Here is a 21,927-nt window from a genome sequence, read left to right on the forward strand (position 1 = left end):
GGAGCACAGTTGCTGGATTGAGCCTGTGTTTAGTTTTGCAAGACACTGTCAAACTCTCCTGCAAAGTGCCTGTACCATTTTACATTTCCATTGGCAGTGAATGAGAGTTCCTTTTGCTTCACATCCATGTCATCAGCATTTGGTGTTGTCAGTGTTATGGATTTTAGTCATTCAGTAGGTATGTGGTGGTATCTCATTGTTTTAATTTGCAAATCCCTAATGACCTGTAATGTGGAGCATCTTTTCATATGCTTATTTTCATCTGCATATCTTCCTTGGTAAAGTGTCTGTTAAAATTGTTCACTTTTAAATTGGGTGTTTCTATCTTATTATCACATCTTATGAGTTCTTTGTAAATTTTGGATACAAGTCCTTTGTCAAATGTGTGTTTTGTAAATACTTTCTTCAAGTCTGTGGCCTGTCTTTTAATTCTCTTAACAGTTTCTTTGCAGAGCAGAGATTTTAAATTCTAGTGAACTTCAGCTTATCAATTTTTTTCTCATGGTTTGGCATTGTATCTAAAAAGTCATCACCGAACCCAGGTCACCTAGATTTTGTCCTATGATATCTTCTAGAAGTATTATAGTTTTGTGGTTCACATTTAGGTCTGTGATCTATTTTGTGTTAATTTTTGTGAAGGGTATAATGTATATGTCTAGATGATGATGATGATGATGATGATGATGATGATGACGATGATGATGATTTTTGGCATGTGAATATCTAGTTGTTCCAGCACCATTTGTTGAAAAGACCATCTTTTTTCCATTGAAGTGCCTTTGCTTTTTTTGTCAAAAGTCAGTTGGCTATATTTGTGTGGGTCTATTTTGGGGCTCTTTATTCTGTTCTGTTGCTCTATTTGTATATTCTTATGCCAGTACCACACTGTCTTAATCACTGTAACTTTATAGTAAGTCTTGAAGTTGAGTGATGTCAGTCTTCTGACTTTGTTCTTCATCAATGTTGTATTGGTTATTTTGGATCTTTTTCCTTTCCATATAAACATTAAAATCACATTGTTTATATAAACAAAGTAACTTGCTGAGATTTTGACTGGCTTGTATTGAACCTGTAAAGTTAGGAAAATCTGACATCTTAACAATATTGAGTCTTCCTATCTATGAACATGGGATATCACTCCATTTATTTAGTCTTTATTTATTCATAAGAATTTTGTAGTTTTTCTCATCTAGATTTTATACATACTTGTTATTTGTACCTAAGGGTTTCATTTTTTGGGTGCTAATGTAAATGATCTTGTGTTTATTAATTTCAACTCCCAATTGTTCTTGCTAATAATATGGGAAAACTATTTACTTTTGTATATTAGCTTTGTATCCTGCAACCTTGCTATAACCACTTATTAGTTCCAGAAAATTTGTTGTTGTTTCTTTTCAATTTTCTACATAAACAATCATATAATCTTCAAATAAAATTTTTTTCTTCATTCCCAATCTGTATGCCTTCCCCCTCCTTTTCTTAATGCATTAGCTCAAACTTCCAGTATAATATTGAGTAGAAATTGTGAGAGGGAGCATCCTTGCCTTGTTTTTTTTTGTTTTTTGGTTTTTTTTTTGCCTTGTTTTTGATCTTAGGAGGAAAGCATCTAGTTTCTTTTCATTAAGTATGATGTTAAGTGTAAGGTTTTGTAGATGTTATCAAGTTAATATTATCCAGGTATTTCTTTTCAACTATTTGAAAATTTGAGTATAATAACAAAATTAAGCCGACCTGGGCTTAAATATTGACTATGCTCCTTTCTAGCTGTATTGATATTGGGTAATTAGTCAATAGTCTCTCTGAGCCTGTTTCCACACCATGAGGGGAGCTGGGGAAAGACTTCATTGACATTGCAGAAAGGATTGGAGTTGGAAAACTTTAAAATTATTCTGAAGTGAGTGCCTTCAGGAGTTGGGTCTGACAAGGATACCAAACCCAAAAATGGGAACAGGAAAAAAAAGCAGGAGAAGGAAAAATCTTTTGTGTACTGAGAAGTGACAGAAATTTCTAAGAGCTGAAACATCAAATATGATTCCTCAAGCATTGGGATGGATCTGTGTGTCAGTCAGAAGAGAAATGACCCTATGACTGAGTGTAGACACACAGCCCATCCTTTAGAATGAAAATGGAGGGTATTATACTAAGTGAAATAAGTTAATCAGAGAAAGGCAATTATCATATGGTTTCACTCATATGTGGAATATAAGAAATAGCACAAGGGACCATAAGGGAAGGAGGGGAACTGAATGGGGAAAAATCAGAGAGGAAGACAAACCAAGAGTTTTAATTTTGGGAAACAAACTGCGGGTTGCTGAAAGGGGAGGAGGGTTGGGGGATGGGGTAACTGGGTGACGGGCATTAAAGAGGGCATGTGATGTGATGAGCAATGGGTGTTTACACAACTAATGAATTATTGAAAACTACGTCTGAAACTAATGAGGTACTATATGTTGGCAAATTGCATTTAAATTAAAAAAAATAATGAAAGATGTGGATCATAGACGAGGTAACAGAGGCAAAAACACCCCAAAGAAAAGCAAAGAGAAGGAAACATCACCAAGTGCAAAGCACCCTGCTGGCTTATTTGACTGTGACAGTCCTTCAGGAGACACCTTTCAGGACCCAGACAATAAAGTAGTCAACCTGCTGTGGCTGCTGTTTCTTTTCATGGATGTACTACTTCTTTGTTTTTCTTCTTTAGGGCTTATTAAAATTTCTCCAGCCTACTAAGCCTCTAGCTGTGAGAAAGGCAGTATATTTCTGTTTTCTCAGAGGGTGTAGAGGCCACCAGGGACTTGAGGTAAGCAGTTGGGTTTTGCCTCTGCCAGTGAGCCTCAACAGGCTAGGTGGCCACTTGTGTTTGGCCTTTTATTTTTGCAGCCACGTACTTACTTTCAGGAAACTATTGATTCCCTGCCTTCTTCCCTGCCATGAGTGTCTGGCTTTGGTAGTTTTGTTATCTTTTGGTTTTCAGGTCACTGCTATAATCCTCCCCTCCCCTAACATATGATTATTTGTTGTGCACAAAAATGTCTTTAATGTATCTAAGCCTGTATTTTCATTTATCTTAGCCACAATATACAATTACTATATAGAAGATATATATTCAGAATTAGGTACTTCAGCTTCCTGAAGCCTTGGCTTTATCTTTTATACATCTGAAGATACTTGAATAATAAAAATCAAAGCAACTTTTAAAATTTAAGTATAGTTGACGTACAATATCACTTATTGACACACAATAGTACAGTTTCAAGTGTATACCATAGTGATTCAACAAGTTTATACATTATGCTATGCTCACCACAAGTGTAGCTACCATCTGTCACTGTATAACACTACTAAAATACCATTGACTGTATTCCCTATGCTCTACCATTTATTACTGTAACTTACTCATTTCAAGGCTGAAAACTTGTATCTTCCACTCCCTTCACCTATTTTGCCCACCTACCCTTCCCCTCTGGGAACCATCAGTTCTCTGTATTTATGATTTATGGGTCTGTTTCTGCTTTTTATTTATGTCTTGTTTTTTAGATTCTGCATATAAATGAAATCATGATAGTTTTCGGACTTAATTCACCTTATTTCATTTAGCATAATACATTCTAGGTCCATCCATGTCATTGTGGATGGCAAGATCTCATTTTTTATGGCTAGTGTGTGTGTGTTTGACATCTTTATCCATTCATTTATTGCTAGACACTTGGGTTTCTTCCATATCTTGGGTATTGTAAATACTGCTGCAATAAATAGAGGGATACTTGTGTCCTCTTGATTTAGGGTTTTAATTTTCTTTGGGTAAACACCCTGTAGTGGGATTACTGGGTCATATGGTATTTTTATTTTTAATTTTTTGAGGACACTTCATATGGTTTTCCACCATAGCTCTACCAATTTACATTCCCACCAACAGTGCACCAGAGTTCCTCTTTCCCCACATCTTCACCAACACTTGTTATTTCTTTTTGATTCTAGCCATTCTGACAGGTGTGGGGTGATTTCTCATTGTGGTTTTGGTTTGCATTTTTCTTTTTTAATATATTTTTTACTGGAGTTTGATTTGCCAACATATAGCATAACACCCAGCGTTCATCCTGCCAAGTGCCCCCCTCAGTGCCCATCACCCAGTTACTCCAAGCTCCCCCCCCACCTTCCTTTCGACTACCCCTTGTTCATTTCCCAGAGTTAGATGTCTCTCGTATTTTGTCATCCTTAATGATATTTTCACTCATTTTCTCTCCTTTCCCCTATAATCCCTTTCACTATTTTTTATATTCCTCATATGGGTGAAACCATATAATGATTGTCCTCTGATTGACTTCACTCAGCATCATACCCTCCAGTTCCACCCACATCGAAGGAAATGGTGGGTATTTGTCATTTCTAGTGGCTGAGTATATTCCATTGTTTGCATTTTCCTGATAATGAATGATGAGCATCTTTTCATGTGTGTGTTGACCACACAGCTTGTTCTAAGTCTTTGGAAAAATGTTTATTCAGGTCCTCTGCTCATTTTTTTAAAAAAGATTTTATTTATTTATTAGAGAGATGGAGTGAGAGGGAAAGAGAGAGAGAGAAGTGTGTGTGGGGGGGGGGGGCAGAGGGAGAGGGAGAAGCAGGCTCCCTGCCATACAGGGAGCCTGATATGGGGCTCAATCCCAGAACCCTAGCATCATGACCTGAGCTAAAGACAAATGCTTAAATGATTGAGCCACCCAGGTGCCCCTCCTCTACTCATTTTAAAATTTGATTATTTGGGGTTATTTTGGTCTTGAGTCATAGTTCTTCATATAGTTTGGATATTAGCCCCTTATTAGATATATAATGTACAAATAAATATCTTCTCATGTTTGGTTGGTTGCCTTTGATTGATGGTTTCCCTCATTGTGTAAAAGCTTTTTATTTTGGTGTAGCCCAAATAGTTTATTTTTGTTTTTGTTTCCTTTGCCTTAAGAGACCTATCTAGAAAAATGTTGCTATGGCCATTCTTAAAGAGATTATTGCCTCTATTTTCTTCTGGGAGCTTTATGGTTTCGGGTCTCACATTTAGGTCTTCAGTCCATTTTGAGTTTATTTTGTGTATGGTTTAAGGAAGTGGCTCAGTTTCATTCTTCTGCATGTAGCTGTCCACTTTTACCAGCACTATTTATTTATTTATTTATTTATTTATTTATTTATTTATGATTTTATTTATTTATTAATGACAGACACAGAGAGAGTGAGAGGCAGAGACACAGGCAGAGGGAGAAGCAGGCTCCATGCCGGGAGCCAGATGTGGGATTCGATCCTAGATCTCTAGCATCACACCCTGGGCCGAAGGCAGTGCTAAACCGTTGGGCCACCGGGGCTGCCCCAGCACCATTTATTGAAGAGACTCTTTTCCCCATCAAATCAAAACTAACTTTTAATCTGTATGAGAATCACAGGTTCAACCATGAGGGTCCCCTCTGTTCTTTCTTTACATTTCCTCCTATTTAAACAGCTTTAATATTACTTCTCTCCTCACTGTCTTGGGATACTGCCATTTTCTGAATGAATGTCCCAGCCAGATATCAAATACCAGTTATGTCTACAATGGGAAGGAACAATTAACAAAGTAATACTTGCTACTTAAAATCCAATTATAAAAGTGAATTTCTTTCTAAAGAAAAGCTCTGTTTTGGTTAAATCCATGGTGCCTACCATAACAAAATGTACACATTTATGCAAATATGCTTGAAGTTTTTTAGCAGAGAAATAAACAGTGCTTATAAAAAGGTTCAATCAAGCCACAATATTTCTTTTTTAAAAATATTGCATTTATTTATTTATTTATTTATTTATTTATTTATTTATTTAATTTTTTTTTGAGAGAGAGAGAGAGAGAAGGAGCAGGGGGAGAGGGGCAAGCAGGGTCTGCACTGAGTGCATGGCCTGATGGGGGCTTGATCCCATGACCCCCCCGAGATCATGACTTGAGCCAAAACCGAGTCAGATGCCCAACTGACTGAGCCACCCAGATGCTTCAAGTCACAATACTTCTTAAATTAACTAATGCTTGTCCTTTACAATAGAAGCAGAACTATTTAGTTTACCAGTTTCTCTGATAAACTACTGTTTATCTCTCTGTGAAAATCAATGGAATGAGGACCTTAATTCACAAAAGAAATGCAACTTCTAGGGAGAAGACCTACCCCTGATGGCATTCAGTTTACTGTTCAGGGCCTTATAATTGTCTAGAAGCCCCTTTGGAGTTTCTAGATATCCAGATGGGAATTGAATTCTTCCTTTCCTGTAAAAGAATCAGCAGAGACAGATAATTCTGTACTTCCCCCAAATGTGTATCTGTACAGGCTGCCCCTTTCAGAAGGAGTAACTCATGTGAACATAGGATTCTGAGCAACAGAGCCCTTTGAACAAAAGTCTCAAGGCCTTAATTACTAGCAGACAAGGTCTGGTAGTCCCACTTGTGTTTGTCATAGAGGATTCCTGGAGAGGTTTAGTTCCTGCCCCAGAGTGAACTATTCCCAGTGTCCTAGATTTGTGTTTCAGATTCTTGTAGTTGTTGCCTACTCCCCTCATACCTGTGCTCCTCCCTAAAGTCTCTGGTCTGTATTGGACCCTTCTTCCCTGCTGAAGGGTCCTAGGACTTCAGTGGCTATACAGCCTTAGGGAGCAGCTCAAGCTGCATCCACTGAGGACCTTTTCTGGCTGTGAGGATGCTCCTAAGTATTTTCAAGGAAAACCTAAGGAACACTTTGAAAGCCTCTAATTTGCCTCAGATCAGGGTTGTAAACTCAAATTTTTCTAAGGGTCAGGGAAATATGAGAAATGGAAGATGTAGAAGACCCTAGGGCAGGTGGGAGTGTAAACTGCAAGGTTCACTCCGCATGGAAAGGGGATCTGCAACTGAGCTCCAGCAGACCTTTATGGTCCAGCTTCTAGATCCTCCAGCTTTTCAAAAGCAGCCAGGATCCAGATTTTCTGAGCAGGTTCTCATTTTGGAGATACAAAAATACTATGTTGGTCAAATAGAACATGGTAGATGGACTCAGCTGCTTGGTTCATTAGTTGATAATCTCTGTGATAGTGTTTCCTGCTGGCCCTATTGATTCACCTTCTTTCTTGGGTGAAAATTTTGGGTGCAATAAGCAGCAAACCCAATTTTTACTAGTTGAAACAACAAAGAATTTTGCTGGCAGTCCTGAAAGTTCACAGTTAAAGTGAGCATCATGTCTATAACATGGGGAGAATGTTAGCTACATCAGTGCGTTGTCAGGATATTAAATACAAAGTATGTAACACAATTCTTGGTGTATGATAAGTGTTCAATGAATAGTACCTATCATGAGGTTTATACTTTTATTCCTGAAGGTACCTATTCAAACTCTAAACCTTGAGTTATAGCGATACATTAAGTAGTTTGGGATTGGTACTCTTCTCACTTAACCAGTATCTAAAAGGTAGTGAAATGTCTTGGTTTAGAGATTGAGGAAGTAGGGATTGAAATCTGCCATGCTTTTTCTCTGAAGACCAGCCATAGCTGATTTAGCCAATTGAGTTCTCTTGCTCTTCTTCTTCTTTTCTTGCTCTTCTTCTTTAAGCACAAACATTTTGTTGTTTTTACTTCAGTAGAACTAGAGTTGCATCATCTAAATGCATCTAAATGTATCATCAGCAATTAGTTGCAAGAGGAGTTAAGCAACAGAATTGAGTTCTTAGTCTCTTTGTTCAGTTTTCCTTCCCCAGAGGCCAGGCCTGGGAGGAAAAGACTATTCCTCTTACCTTCCTTGTATCTAAAAGGATCTATGAAATTGGATACAAAGATTTAAGATTCAGATTATTATTGTTCATGAATATTATTGTTAATGACCTTTTACCATGGTATGTGCTTTGCCATTTGCAAAATGCTTTCATATTATACAAACTAGAGCTTTAAGACCTGTGAGATTAAAAATTGTGTTTCATTCATTATCTCAAATGCCCATCCCAATGTCTTGCAAAATAGATATTTAACAAATATATGAATGAGTCTCAAATCTACCCGAATAGGTTACTCTGTAAGTTACCATTATTTCTCTTTTACACAAGAAGAAACGAAGTCTCAGATTTCATGACTTGCTTTAGGTCAGCCGACTAACAGAACTCTAACATAGTGGCTGTTTTTTTTTTTTTTTCCAGTACATACTTTCAGGTGGAGATGAGAGGTGGGTTTTTTTTTTTTTTGAAAAACAGCTAGTTTGTAATTACAAAAATTAGATTCCTTTCCAACCTATGAGAGAAGGCCCTGAGAGAATATGGGATTATTGCAAGAAATTCAGGGATATGCACACACACCAAGAATTATCAGAAAATGAGCAGAGAAGGTGGAGAGAGGACCTGGCCCTCTCCTGTGTTTTTTTTTTTTTTTAAACACATTAAATAAACTATAGTTGAAAAAAAATATGATTTTATTTATGATATTTTAGCACCGTATTTGTAAATCAATCCATAGTGTGCTCTAGGTGATGACAACCAGTACTGGGGCATAAGTTTAAACATGTGAGGTGAATACAGTGTTTCTTCAATGATGTCAGGGCATTTCTGAGACCTACTGTATAACCTCATTTAAAGGTAGCATCTAAAGTCTAAACCTAAGGCACTGTCTTAAGGCACATATCACATACTTATGTCCTAATGTTTTTCTTATGTGCTACTGTTGTGGTAAAACACAACTTGGGTAATAGCTATAAAGAGTTAATATAAGCTTTTTGGATTCCCCCCTCTTCCATTCAGTCAGTATTGAACGTACAGCTGCTGTCTTGTGGGAGAATGAAAATTTTGACATTAAAAATGGAAGTCTTGCACTTGAAATCTTTGATAACTACTTCTCTGCATAGACCTAGAAGGATTTAGGTGACAGCTGGCTAATTCCACTATGTTTGTGGGATCTCCATCTCCTCGAGGATGTTTGTGTCTTCCATTGGCTACCCATCTGTTCCTAGATCCCAGGTTTTCTATGAGAAAAAGCAATGCCTCATTTATTCCTTCAATAACTTCCAGTGTGCCAGGCAGGGTGGTGAGCAGTGGCTTCTACTCTCAGGAAGCTCAGGAGGAAGCAAATGGAAGATTTAGGTCAGTTCAACAGAGTTCCAGGAGTGGGGGTTGGGAGGCCTTGTTCATCCCAAGGCCCTCCCCTGCTATGAGATATATGGAACTGGCAACTGGACCTGGGTTCACACACCTGGCACTGAATGAGCTCTTCTGATCCTTGGTACTGGGTCTGGGTGGTCTTTCTTTTTAGTGTAAGAACTGTGCTTCATGCACCGAACTGATAATAATATGAAGTTAAGTGCCTAAAGAACATTGTCCAGATTTCCAGGCAGAGCAGAGCAGAATGCGAGGCTGTAAGCTGGCTTTCTTGGCATGAATCAGCGACAAAGAGCATCTCAAGATGACGAGGCTGGCTGGCTGGCAGCCTGTAGATGCAGGGGCAATTTTTATTCCTGAGAATGGAAAACAGTTCCATTTTTGTGAGTTGAGGAATAGACAATTTTCCATGGGGAAAAAGGGCTTTGTTTTTTTTGTTTTTTGTTTTTGTTTTTTTCTAGTGCAGTCTGCAGACAGGTACAATTTTTGCACTTCTCACACATGGGGGACATTTCCCTAGACCAGTGCTTCTCAAAATGAATGAACATGTAAATAACCAGGAGCTATTGCTAAAATGCATATTACATTCAGTTGGTCTGAGCTGTGCTTGAGATTCTGTGTTTGCAACAAGCTCCCTCCTGGGTGATGCTGAGGCTACTGCTCTGCAGTATTGCTGGTCTGTGGGCAGTGCTTTTAGGAACAGGGGCTTGGTGGCTTGGAAGCATGGAAACTGGCCTCACTTGCTTTTGTGGAAGGTATCAATTTTGTTTCAGCCACACTTGTGTATTCTACTCAACACAATGTCTACAGTGGCATTTCCTTTTCTCAAGGGTCTTATATAATATGAGAGTATGTATTGGTTGATGTGTTTAATCATTTTAAAAAAAACTTTGCTGTTTTGAGTAGATCCTCAGGGCAAAATGCTAGCTGTCAGGCACAATCAAGTTCTGCTCAATCCCACATCATTACAAAGCATTGGTTTGACCCACATAATCTTGTGTGTCTCGCATGTGGTGGGGGCCGTCCACCATAGTAAATCTTAATGCAGAGAGCTTGGCAATACAATCAGAAAATGACAGACTCGCATGTTATATTCAGTGATTTGATTCTTCAACAGCCTCTTAACTATGGATGCATTACAGTGTAAATCTGTAACAGAAACTAAATCCATTGATTATATTCTGGGCAGTAGATTCAGCTGTCATCAGATATAGCTTGCCATTTGAGCTTCCAGGGTTAAAAACAATTAGAGAAATCTAAAAACAAATTCCATTTTAATGCTTTGTCCCTTTTGAGCTACATCAGATGGTTTCTCTTATAAAGGAAGCAAAGGCTCAAAGTTTATTCCAAATTGAACTCAACATGATTTCAGGAGAATCTGGGCTTTGTATCACAATATGTGCTTATATGCCCTTGTTCTTTATTCAGAGTGGTACATCCCAGATCAGTGAGTGGCTTTTTCATCAACTTCTTGAGCTGATGCTAGTAGTTTTTAATGAACCGATCAAACCTCTTCCAAAATTATTTTTAGTGGATTGGAAGAGTGGCTAACTTAATGTCTCTAATTTCTTCTTTTGTTTTTATAGGTCACATTCCACCCCTAAAATGTTCCATGGGTCTGTCAGCAACTTTGATGGAAGCAGAAATTAATCTTATCAAATATCCTGATGAGGGCTTGGAAGAGTCCTTGCTATTAACAGGGTGTTTTTGGTAATGGTATTCATCTTAATCAGATTCGGCTGACAAATCTTTCATTTATAGAATTTTAGAAGGAAAAATAATCTAATGGGGTCATTTTGCCCATGTGAAACAGCTGGGGGGTTTGCCCAAGGTCACCTGGGCCTGTCCCAGTCTGCCCTTCTCCCACCCCCGCCACATACCACATCCCTTATGGATGTGGTGCACTGGCTTTGAGGCCCAAAGCAGCAGATTTTCTACCTTTCCTGATGAGAAGCAGGGTGTTCCATCTAATACTATTCACTGTAGTCTCATGCCATCCAGGTTGGGCCTTTTGGCAGAGTTGCAGTGGAGACAAAGTGTTGTGGTAGGAACCCAGATTCTATAGCCAGGTGGCCTGGGTCAAATCCTACCTTGCTCTGTACAGGTTGTGTGACTTTGGGCAGACCACCTAACCTCTCAGTGCATCTGTTTCTTTAGGATTGTTATGAAAACTAAATGAATGAATACCTACTGTGCAATTATGACAAACACTCAGGTGTACTATATGTGGGTTTGTGAACTGTGGGGCTCCACTAGGTACTGAGTTGTTAAGTCAGTGTTCAGAGTCATAAACAGCTTTAAATAAATTAAATGGCCCATAGCAGAATAAAATAGAACATATTAGAGTACATTGCATCTGTGGAGGGTGTGGTTTGGTGTCTCTTTGGCTCTCTTTTTAGCATTCCTTTGATTTTGTGTGTGTGTGTGTGTGTGTGTGTGTGTGTGTGTAATGGTCCACAGTGTAAAAATACATTGCTCACTGTGGATTGTAGTTAAGAGTGTAGAAGCCCCTGCTTCAGGGACTGGAGTGGGCTAATCCATTTCTCTAAGTGCAGACCTATGGGGTAAATGAGGCACATTTTAGACATGAATGTACAAGGTGAGCTCTGGCTGAAACTTAAATGTGCTTTTTTTTGCAGAGGGAGACCAAAGGGCAGTTTCTTATTGACCACATCTGCAATTACTACAGCTTGCTGGAGAAGGACTATTTTGGCATTCGTTTTGTGGACCCAGAGAAGCAACGGGTAAGAGCCAACCTCTGTCTGGACCCATTTGGGGGAGTGACTCACACTGTGGGTGACCAAAGAAGTTCCTTTCAGAGCAATCATGATAGTTTCAAAGCTGCTCTTTGAAACCCAGTAATTTTAACAGCCCTCATTATATCCTTGTTCCTGGGTATACCTGCCCTTGTTGCTATCTGTTAATTTTTGTTAGAGTGAGCAGGGGAGTCTTACTTTTTGAGTTGGGTACTGTACCAGCATATATATGTTTGTGACATATGTTGGATATATGTCCCTTACATCCAAAAGGTCCCAGGAGGGATCCCTGGGTGGCGCAGCAGTTTGGCACCTGCCTTTGGCCCAGGGCGCGATCCTGGAGACCCGGGATCGAGTCCCACGTCGGGCTCCCGGTGCATGGAGCCTGCTTCTCCCTCTGCCTGTGTCTCTGCCTCTCTCTCTCTCTGTGTGACTATCATAAATAAATAAAAATTAAAAAAAAAAAAAAGGTCCCAGGAATATCCATCCCAGCTCCCACCACCTGAGGTTTCCCATTTCTGCAACCCTTCTGTGGTTCCTAGATATGGATTAGGAGGCCCTATACCTTCTTTGATCTCTGCTTCTTACCCTTCCCCACTGCCAAGCAAGTCAGTGTGTGTGAAAGGGTCTAGCTATAGGTGGTCTGGAGTCGGGGGGCGGGGGGCGGAGACGGGTCCACTCTGTCTTCTTTAATTTGGTCCTCCTGTGGGTGTTCCTGGTCATCTTTCTCTCCTCTCTTCCCTTTCCACTTGGCTCTTAGTTTCATATTTACTGACCCAATACAATGAGGAGAAGCTTACAGAGTGTATTTTGTAAAGGAACAGGCTGTTTAAGGAATAGATTAGATTTTGTTCTGAAATGTGGAGAATCATACTTAGCTTTTAGAGTCCAGTAAGACCTAATCTTCTATAAACATATACAATGCAGTGGCTCAGAAAGAGATTTTGCTTTCCTATAGCACTTGCAGGAACTCTCTAATGGGTCAAACATTTACCCAAATGAGAGGGAGTAGCAGGATACTAGTGAGGATGTAGGGCTGACGTGAGGTCACAGAGGGGATTCATGTGGCATTTCCTACTGTTGACAGTGGTTCCCAGACCTGGCTCTGCAACAAAATCACCTTAGGGTTTTACTAATAATGCTGAGTGTGGACCCTATTCTGGACCTCCTGTATCAGAATCCTTGGGGCTAGGACCAAGAACATGTATTTTAGCACATACTGATTATACTTTTTTTTTTTTTAAGATTTTATGCATTTATTCATGAGAGACACAGACTGAGAGAGAGAAGCATAGATACAGACAAAGGAAAAGCAGGCTCCCTGCAAGGAGCCTGCTGTGAGACTCGATCCCAGATCCCGGGATCATGACCTGAGCTGAAGGCAGGCGCCCAACTACTGAGCCACCCAGGTGGCTGATTCTACTTTTGACATAGCCATCCCAGCGTTGGTCTTCAGGCTGGTATTGGGGATCATGGCAGAAAGATACTCATAGACATAGTTTCTTGTGGCTTATGAAGATATTATCCTTTTATGGAGAGAGAAACAGATTCAAAGATATTGTTACTTGCCCAAGGTTCTATAGCTAGTAAGTAATGGAGTAAGTATTTAGTTTAGGATTATGGTTCAAACCCCTGCAGAGCAAACAGACTCTGTGGACTATATTAGTTTTATAACCACTGAATATAGATTCTTTTTGTGCAAAATTCCATCCTAAACTCTAAACAAGCAGCCCGTGGAAGTAATTCTAGCTACTATTAGTTGAGCATCTGTCATATGCCAGGAATTTTACTGTCATGGTCTCTAGTCTTCCCCACACTGTAAGGAAGGGGAAAACTGAGGTGCAGAGAGTCAGTGGCTTGTCTAAGGCTACAGGGCTAGTCATTAATGGTGGAAGGATGGTATTTGGACCCACACTCTTTCTAATTATCTCCCAAGTGAAAATCTGAAACATAACCTAGACCAGGGATTTTTAGACCTTTTCTGTGAAGGACCAGATAGAAAATGTAGAAAATGGTTTCATTTTTGTGATGCATACCACTGCTGTCATAATTTTTCAATTATTTTATTCTAGTGGAAAGCAGCCATAGACAAAACCAAAATTAATGGATATAACTGTGTTCTAGTGAAACTTCTTTCCAATAAAAGTATTTTATAAATAGGCAATTAGCCATAATTTGCTGACTCTTAGAGTAGATAATATCTGGAAACCACTTAAATGCAAGAGTTGTTTTCTTATTTCTTGAGTCATCAGGGAGATACTGGATAAACTATTAAGAGAAATCTTTAGAATTGGAATCAGATGTTTGTATGAACTCATGGTTTTTAAAAAATATATACATAGATACAGAAATATAGATGTGCATGTGTGCATGTGGGCTAGTACGCATATGTATGCTGTTCCAAGGTCTGGTTTCTGAGATGGCCTAGAAGCAATGACACCACAGTAGCAATGAGCACGCCAACCCCCTAGATTTGGTTTCTAAATATCATTTTCTAATAAAAGGAACAAAGGCTGCTTGAAAAAAATGTCTGATTCTAGGGCAGAGGCAGGAAAATCACAAGATAAGCCTGGAGCATGTTGTGGTGCCAGAAAGTAAGAAACTGATCAAAAATAAAAGGTCACTAGAAAGTCACAGAGCTAACCTGAATGAGCTGCCAGTAGCTGAAACTGGAAAATTAGAGTGACAAAAATAAATAACAATACTATTGGATTATAATCTATAAAGTAAAATACTCATGAGTCACACTGATATAAGTAGTTGAATAAATAAATAAAAAGGGGAGAAGAGATAGCTCTTCCTTACAGATGAATTCCAATTAATAAGTGTGGGAGGGTTGAGGGAATATCACAATGATAGTTGTGTGCAAGATTCATTGATGAATGCTAAAATCAGTGGGCAGAAGTTTGAGGAGAAACAACATATCTGTATAGTCTCAAAGTACCTCTCCCCATCACCCTCCTCCAGATATCTTTTAATTATAAAGGGAGAAAGCCTAACTTTATAGTGGAGAAACCTGGTAGGCACCACTTTAACCAAGCCATCAAGGTTAACATCACCAGTGAGAAGACATTCCAATGTCACATATCCCCTGATTATCCTTCATTGAGGAGGGCACATCGTCCCTGTGGTATACTCCCCAATAATGCATAACTTCATTCAAATCTTGAGGAAAAATAGGAAAGTCTGAAGCTAGAGATATTCTCCCAAGCAACTTACCTATATTCTTCAAAAGTATTGAGGTAATGAAAGACTATGGAACTCTCATAGATTAGAGAGACAGATCAACTAAGGCCATGTGGGATTCTGGACTGGATCCTGGAACAGAGAAAAATCTGGCATGGGAAAATTCGTGAACTCCAGATTAAGTCTGTAGTTCAGTTACTAGCATTGTGTTAGTAGTAGTTTTTTAATTTTGATAATTGTAGTCTGGTTATGTATTATGCTAACATTAGGGGAAGAGGGTGCTTATGTTTGTACCTTTTTCATATGTCTAAAATTATTTTTTAAAGTTAAAAAGAAGTGTTTAGGTTGATGTGATTCATTGTTCTTAGTATTTTGACTTGGTTTAGCTTAATGTTTAGTGTCCAGATTTGGGTAGTAGATTAGTGGAAAAAATGTGGGCTGCACTCAAAACAAAACTGTCTTATCTGATGTATCCATTAAATTGCTTACAGGGCTGCTTGAATCGTCATTTTTCCCCCCGCATCATAGCCTTTAGAGACTTTTGATTCTGAGGATTCAGTATGACTATAGCTTCCACTTGGGTTGCAGAATAGTTGCTACATGAAACCACATGGACTTTGTTTGTACTCAGAAAGATGTGCCTTAAATCCCACCCCTCCTGAAGGATAAACTGTGTGGTCTTGACCAAGTTATTGAGCCTTTTCGAGTCCCTGTCCTGATGGTTAAAACAGATAACAGTACCTACCGGTAGGGTTGATATAGGAATTCAAGATAAAGTATGCAAATGTTTAACAAATGGTATATATTGAGTACATGGTATATGCTATTTTTGTTGTGATTCTTATAATTATTGTGCATTGGCTTGGCATAGGTGAGGCATTCATATGAGGAAATACAACATGGTTAGCAACTCTAAAATCTAGAAATGTTCAGAACTTCTTTTAAAGGCAGGATGGCCATTATTATGATCTTTGGGTAGACAAGTGTGAGCCTTGAGTAATTAGAAAAATGGGCCCAGAAGCACACAGACATGCTGATAGGGAGTTTTAAGCAGAGATCAATTGACCAGCATTGGTGGTTTTACCAGGTCTCATACTTTTTCTCAATGGAAAATAAAACTGATGAATTATTTGGATAGAAAGCTAATCAACAGAGAAAATAAGTTAGTTAGAAAAACTGAAGTGGAACTTACCTTTGGTGTGGGAGTTGGTGGTTTGCCTACAACTCTTCACAACTTGATTTACAGTAAACCATTGGGAATATTAAATATTTAGCACTATTACATTTGGAACACCATATGTTTGACAAGATGTCTCATGCCCCATATGCTCTGAGAGTGATGAAGACTGAGTCAGTAAATGATGACTGTCTTTTGCTATTTTAATGGCAAGGGCTCAGAATTTCCATTAGTTTTGATGTAGGGAGAGGCAGATTGAACACCAGTCAGTAAAAATCCCCTCGAGTTTCTATCATATTCTTCTGAAGAACTCATATCATTTTAGTGCCTGAGATTAGGTGTCCCTCTCATTTTACTGAAAGAGAAAGCTGGGACTATAAGCTTAGAAGTCTTTGAAGAAACAATTCTAAAAGGAGAAGGTAGTACTTGACTTAAGTCCAGGTATTTTTTTCTTAAATGTAACATATTCTCTCCACTGCTTCTCAGGTGTTTGAGTAGCTTCTCTTTGGGAATATGAAGTTTGGAAATGATGAACTGGGTTTCATAATTCAGTTTTCTTACTTTGTTTTGTTACTATTATTATTTTAGTAATCTCTATACCCAACATGGGGCTTGAATTCACAACCCTGAGGTCAAGAGGCCCATGCTCTTCTGACTGAGCCAGCCAGGTGCCCCTTGTAATTCTGTTTTCTATAACTATGGTTTAGGCTGTCCATTGTCCTGGCTTTTCCCTCTTTCTGCCTTTCCCCATTTCCCAAATCCAGCTAGAGAGAAGTCACTCCCAGGGCCTGAGAAGGCAGGAAGTACTCCCTTCCCTGTCCTTCCAACCAGCCCAGTCAGAGGAGGAATTATACTGGGACTAAGTTGTGGGTGTTGGTTTACAGTCTGCAGGAAGATTGGACTCAGTGCTTTTGATTTTAACTTCCCTATTTCTAAGGGATCATCAGTATTATTGACTTTTCTCACTCAAGGACCTACATCAGTATCATTGACTACATCAGTATCATTGAGTTTTCTCACTTAAGGACCATTCTGGCTCATACCCTAAGACAACAAATTCACTTTGGAAATCAACATCTCTGTGGCAATCTCCTCCAACACTCTTGTGTTTGGGCAGTTTATGTCGTGTGGCCACTGGCTATACTTTTGATAGGATGACCTGGAAAGTCATAAATGCAAGGGCATCCTGAACCCTGATGCCTTCTTCCCCCAGATAGAATTATAGCCCTGAGGTTTCTATGTTGGTAGCCAGAAAGAACTAGTGAACCTATCAATGAGTTTTATTAATAATGGGAAAAGACCTTTTCTGTTAGAGCAGTTTGCTTTTTCTAAAGGTACCTTTGAGGAGGACATGGAATGGAATGAAAAAAAAAATCCCAATGATTTTAGGTTTCACTCTGGGGCTCATGCCAGGAAGCCAGACAGCATTATGTCCCACCAGCTGCTCCTGCCTTTGGAAGGCTGCTTCTTGCTCTTGGGGACAATTGCTTCACAGATGCTTGTACATAGGATCAAGAGTGGTACATTACATTTAGGGCAGCCCTGCACTGAAGAGAAGGATTGTACTGCTGCTTTAGGTCACTGGTCATGAATTTGTCTGCTTAATGAGTCTACTTTTGTTTTTAATGTCTCAGGGGTATTAAAAATCAAGACTACTTGGATGCCTATTTGGGGAGGAGGTATGGACAAGTAACTTGGCTTTATGGGAAAAGACTTAGAGTACTCAAATTACAAGGAGCATAGCAGTATCTTAACAGCTTGAAAATTGGATATTTTGTCTAATGGTTCAATTGTGGCCCAAGGTATTAACTTGACAGATTTGTGGAAATTGTCATAGTCTTCGGCAGAGAGCAGAACTAAAATGGTTGCTCATAATTGACTCTGTCTACACCTGATGTCCTCTCCTAGGGAGGTATGAGGATGCCTGATAATGACAGGTTGTAATCTGTAAGTCATAGGTAACTGGGATGTCCAAATTTTAGTGGAGGAAGGAGCAAGTACATGAACTGGTTATCTTGTTTGGGCCAATAGGCAGACATAGGAATAAGCGTGGCGAAAATGCCATTTTATCCTTATTGAGTTGGGGAAAAACAGGAAGATATTCAGGGTAAGATAGTCTTCCTCCTTGGTGGTGGGAAGCTCCTGGGCTTGGTTCAGATGAGGGCAGGAATTAATTAGGTTGGTAAGGTTTAAGTTCCATCAGTAGACAGAGAAGCACGCACCAGAGGCTTCCAGCAGGCAAGAACATCAGAGCTGATGGGAGACCAGCAGGTTTGGAAGTTTCAAATAGCTCTAGAGACAGTTTTTAAGTCAAGCTGAGAGGAAGACTATACTGTAAAGATGATGTATAAAACTTGGAGAAATAAAAGCAGTAGAAGTAAGGATTGGCAATTGGACCAGACTTTTCTTTTTCATGCATGCTCAAGCAAATGTCTTTTACAAGTTCAATTGTAATTGTGTTATATCCATGGAGAGTAATAATGAGGAGTGTCTTAGTCAGCTTGGGATGCTCTAAGAAAACACCTGCGTATGCAGGACATTTAATCCTCACAATTCTAAAGGCTGAGAAGTTCAAGTTCAAGATGCTAACAGATTTGGTTCCTAGTGAAAACTCTCTTCCTGGCTTGCAGAGGACTGCCTTCTCCCTGTGTCCACACAGGGTGGGGAGAGAGAGAGAGAGAGAGCATGTAGGTGCTCTGGCCTCTCTTACTAATCTTATAAGGGCACTAATTCTATCAAGGGTTCCACCCTCATGACTTCTAAATGTTATTACCTTCAAAGGTCCCACTTCTAAATGCTATCACATTGGGGGTCAGGTCTTCAACATGTGAATTTGGTGGGGGTTCGGGAGCAACCATTCATTCCATAATAAGGAGTAAGAGTTCTGGTTATCTATTGCTGTGTAACAGGTTTCCTCAAACACTCAGGGGCTTAGATGAACACAATTTTATCATATTCTAGGATTGTTTGGGTCAGATATTTGAGGAGGGCTCAGCAAAGTGATTCTTCTGTTTGACATGGTGTTAACTGGGCTCTCTCAGTGGTATGCAGCTGGTAGTTGATCTATTCTGGGTGGGGGGCAGAGGGTCCAATATGTTTTCATTCATATTCCTGGAACCTTGATGGAGATGGCTGGAAGGTAGGGCTGGGGGCCCTCCTGCCTCTGCATGTGGCATCCTGGAATATACAACTCTTGATCTCAGAGCTTCTCTACATGGCCTGTCTAGCTGGGTGTCTAAGCTTCTTGCAGGGCCCCTTTGGGCTCCAAGTACAAGTGGAACCACTTAACCAAGTAAATCATATAAAGAGTGTTTTGCGGGAAGTAGTAAGTTTTGGACATGTTGAATTTGGGATACCTATGAAATGTTGAGGTAGAGATGTTTAGTCTATACTTGGGAATATGGATTTGAAGCTCAATGAAGAGGTTTAGGCCCCCCATGGAGATTTTGGACCCCATGAGGTTTTCACTTCCATAAACCTTGGGAAATATACTGCACAGCCAAGGGAAAGAATATAGAATAAGACGAGTATCTGAAAGCTAAAGACTATCCAGTTTTTAGAAAGGATGTCTAGAAGGAGAAACCAGCAAAGGAGATTGACCAGGAACATACAGAGTAGAAAGAAAAGAATGGGGAGAGAGAGACCTTCTGGAAGCAATGGTAGCTGTAGACTTACTATAAGAATGGGCTATAGTGTAAAACATCAAGAAGGAAGGAGGCTGGAGGACATTACTGCTCAGGTGCTGAAAGCTTTGATGCCAGGAAGACGGGGTTAAATCCTACCTCTGGTTGTAGGACTTTGTTTTTTTTTTTTTTTTTTTTTTTTTTTTTTGGTTGTAGGACTTTGAACAGCCTCCTTAACCTATGCCTCAATTACTTTATCTGTAAATGGGAACACTAATAATAATAACTATGCCATAGGGTTGTTATTTAAGTGCATTAGTCAATATTATCAACATGTGATGGGTCTTTTTACTACATGCTTTAAAGAGTTTGAAAGGTTCATGGTTCTTTCAGCTAGAAGATCTTTGACCTTAGAACAGTTTGGTAACAATATGAAATTTCTGTGGCTTGACAGCAAGTGTTATATGGTGGTAAATTCCAATGTAACAAGCCTGAAGGAATCCCATCATTTCCTCTGTAATTGCATTTTTGGTGTTTTCATGTACTTTAAAATAAACAGCACTGAGTGTTTTTATAACCTCTATTGTATTTTCAGACTATTTTATTTTTAAGTATACATACATTAAGGATTTCTTGGATGTAGAACAGGGGTTGGCACACAGGTGTCAGGATGGCCCCCATTTGTTTAGTAAATAACATTTTATGGGACACAGCTATTTCTATTCATTTATGTGTTGTCTCTGGCTACTTTCGTGTTCCAATGGCAGAGTTGAGTAGTCCTGACAGACCATATGGGCCACAAAACCTAAAATATTTATACTGTCTGATACTTTACGAAAAAAAAAATGGTGCTTATGCTTTCTTAGGCTTCCTGTTTCTGCCTCTGTTTCCTAGGTGTTTCTTCTCCCAGCTGTTACTTCTATTTTGCTTATCCCTAAGGACCCAGAATGCAGGAGCAGTTATGGTTGAAGAAATAAAAACATTGCACTGAAGCAGTAAAGGTTTCTTTGCCTAGGTTACTGCCAGGAGGACAATAACTTGTGAGCATGCCTAGTCTATAGATAGTTTTGCTGTTGTTGCCATTGTGTTATAGATTTCATTGAAACTGGAATGAAGGGCAGCCCAGGTGGCTCAGAAGGTTTAGCGCCACCTTTGGCCCGGGGCCTGATCCTAGAGACCGGGGATCGAGTCCCATGTCGGGCTGCCTGCATGGAGTCTGCTTCTCCCTCTGCCTGTGTCTGCCTCTCTCTCTCTCTCTCTCTCTCTCTCTCCCTCTCTCTGTGTCTCATGAATAAGTAAATCTTAAAAAAAAAAAAAAGAAACTGGAGTGAAAACCACTGGTTACTGGTAGCTAATGAGCTAGGGCCTAGTTTTGATTGGCTGACCCAGAACACTGCTAGGCTGCATTCATTTGGATGGCATTCTTTTTTTCCCCTGTAGAGGCCAGAGGGCCTAGAAATGGCATAAATTGGCTAGATAATGCAGGGAGACTGAGTTACTCTGGGGCTTTATCCAGGTGAGATGTGAGAATCAGGCCATCTTTTCAGGGCTAGGATGAGAATTGGTAGATTATGGATCTGGTTACTTCTGAAGGGAAAAACAATCTCCTGCTTGGGAGGTGCATTCATTCTTGTTTGAAGCCCCATTCGTTACTCAACACATTTATTGGAGCTATGCATTATTCTGGTGTAGGGCACCAAGGGTTTTGAGAAAGATAAGAGATAAGAGACATTTATTGGAGCTATGCATTATTCTGGTGTAGGGCACCAAGGGTGTATAATTTATTCTGTAATCACAGGCTGAATCAATTTCAACAGAAGCCCAACACTTGAAGATAACCAAGTGTGTTATATTGTTTACTTTGGGGAGGTTTTTTGTTTAGTTTTTTTTTTTTTCCTAGCTCAGCAGCTACCAAATTAAAAATCAATCTACTTAGTCATAATCACCACCTCACACCCATCTTCCTCTCCCTCACCAAACAAGCCAAAGTTGGAATATGAAAGAAATACCCCATTTCTATGATGGGGTAGAGAAGAATGATCTAAGGCTAAGTGTAACAGAGCCTAGCAAAATT

General features: G+C 39.5%; 1 protein-coding gene across 3 annotated transcripts in view; it reads left to right on the top strand.

Annotated features, from left to right (window-relative positions):
- The window catches only part of FRMD3 (FERM domain containing 3), a 293,937-nt gene that overhangs the window by 130,242 nt on the left and 141,768 nt on the right, over positions 1-21,927 (top strand). For 2 of the 3 annotated variants that reach the window (XM_077905595.1, XM_077905588.1), the window contains exon 2: positions 11,751-11,855. In XM_077905595.1, the coding sequence (XP_077761721.1) occupies positions 11,751-11,855 (105 nt within the window). Of the gene's footprint in view, positions 1-11,750; positions 11,856-21,927 lie in introns of those variants that run through there. The other variant, XM_077905604.1, reaches the window with a different exon arrangement.

The sequence above is a fragment of the Canis aureus genome, chromosome 1 (genome assembly GCF_053574225.1).
Source record: "Canis aureus isolate CA01 chromosome 1, VMU_Caureus_v.1.0, whole genome shotgun sequence".
Classification (NCBI taxonomy): domain Eukaryota; kingdom Metazoa; phylum Chordata; class Mammalia; order Carnivora; family Canidae; genus Canis; species Canis aureus.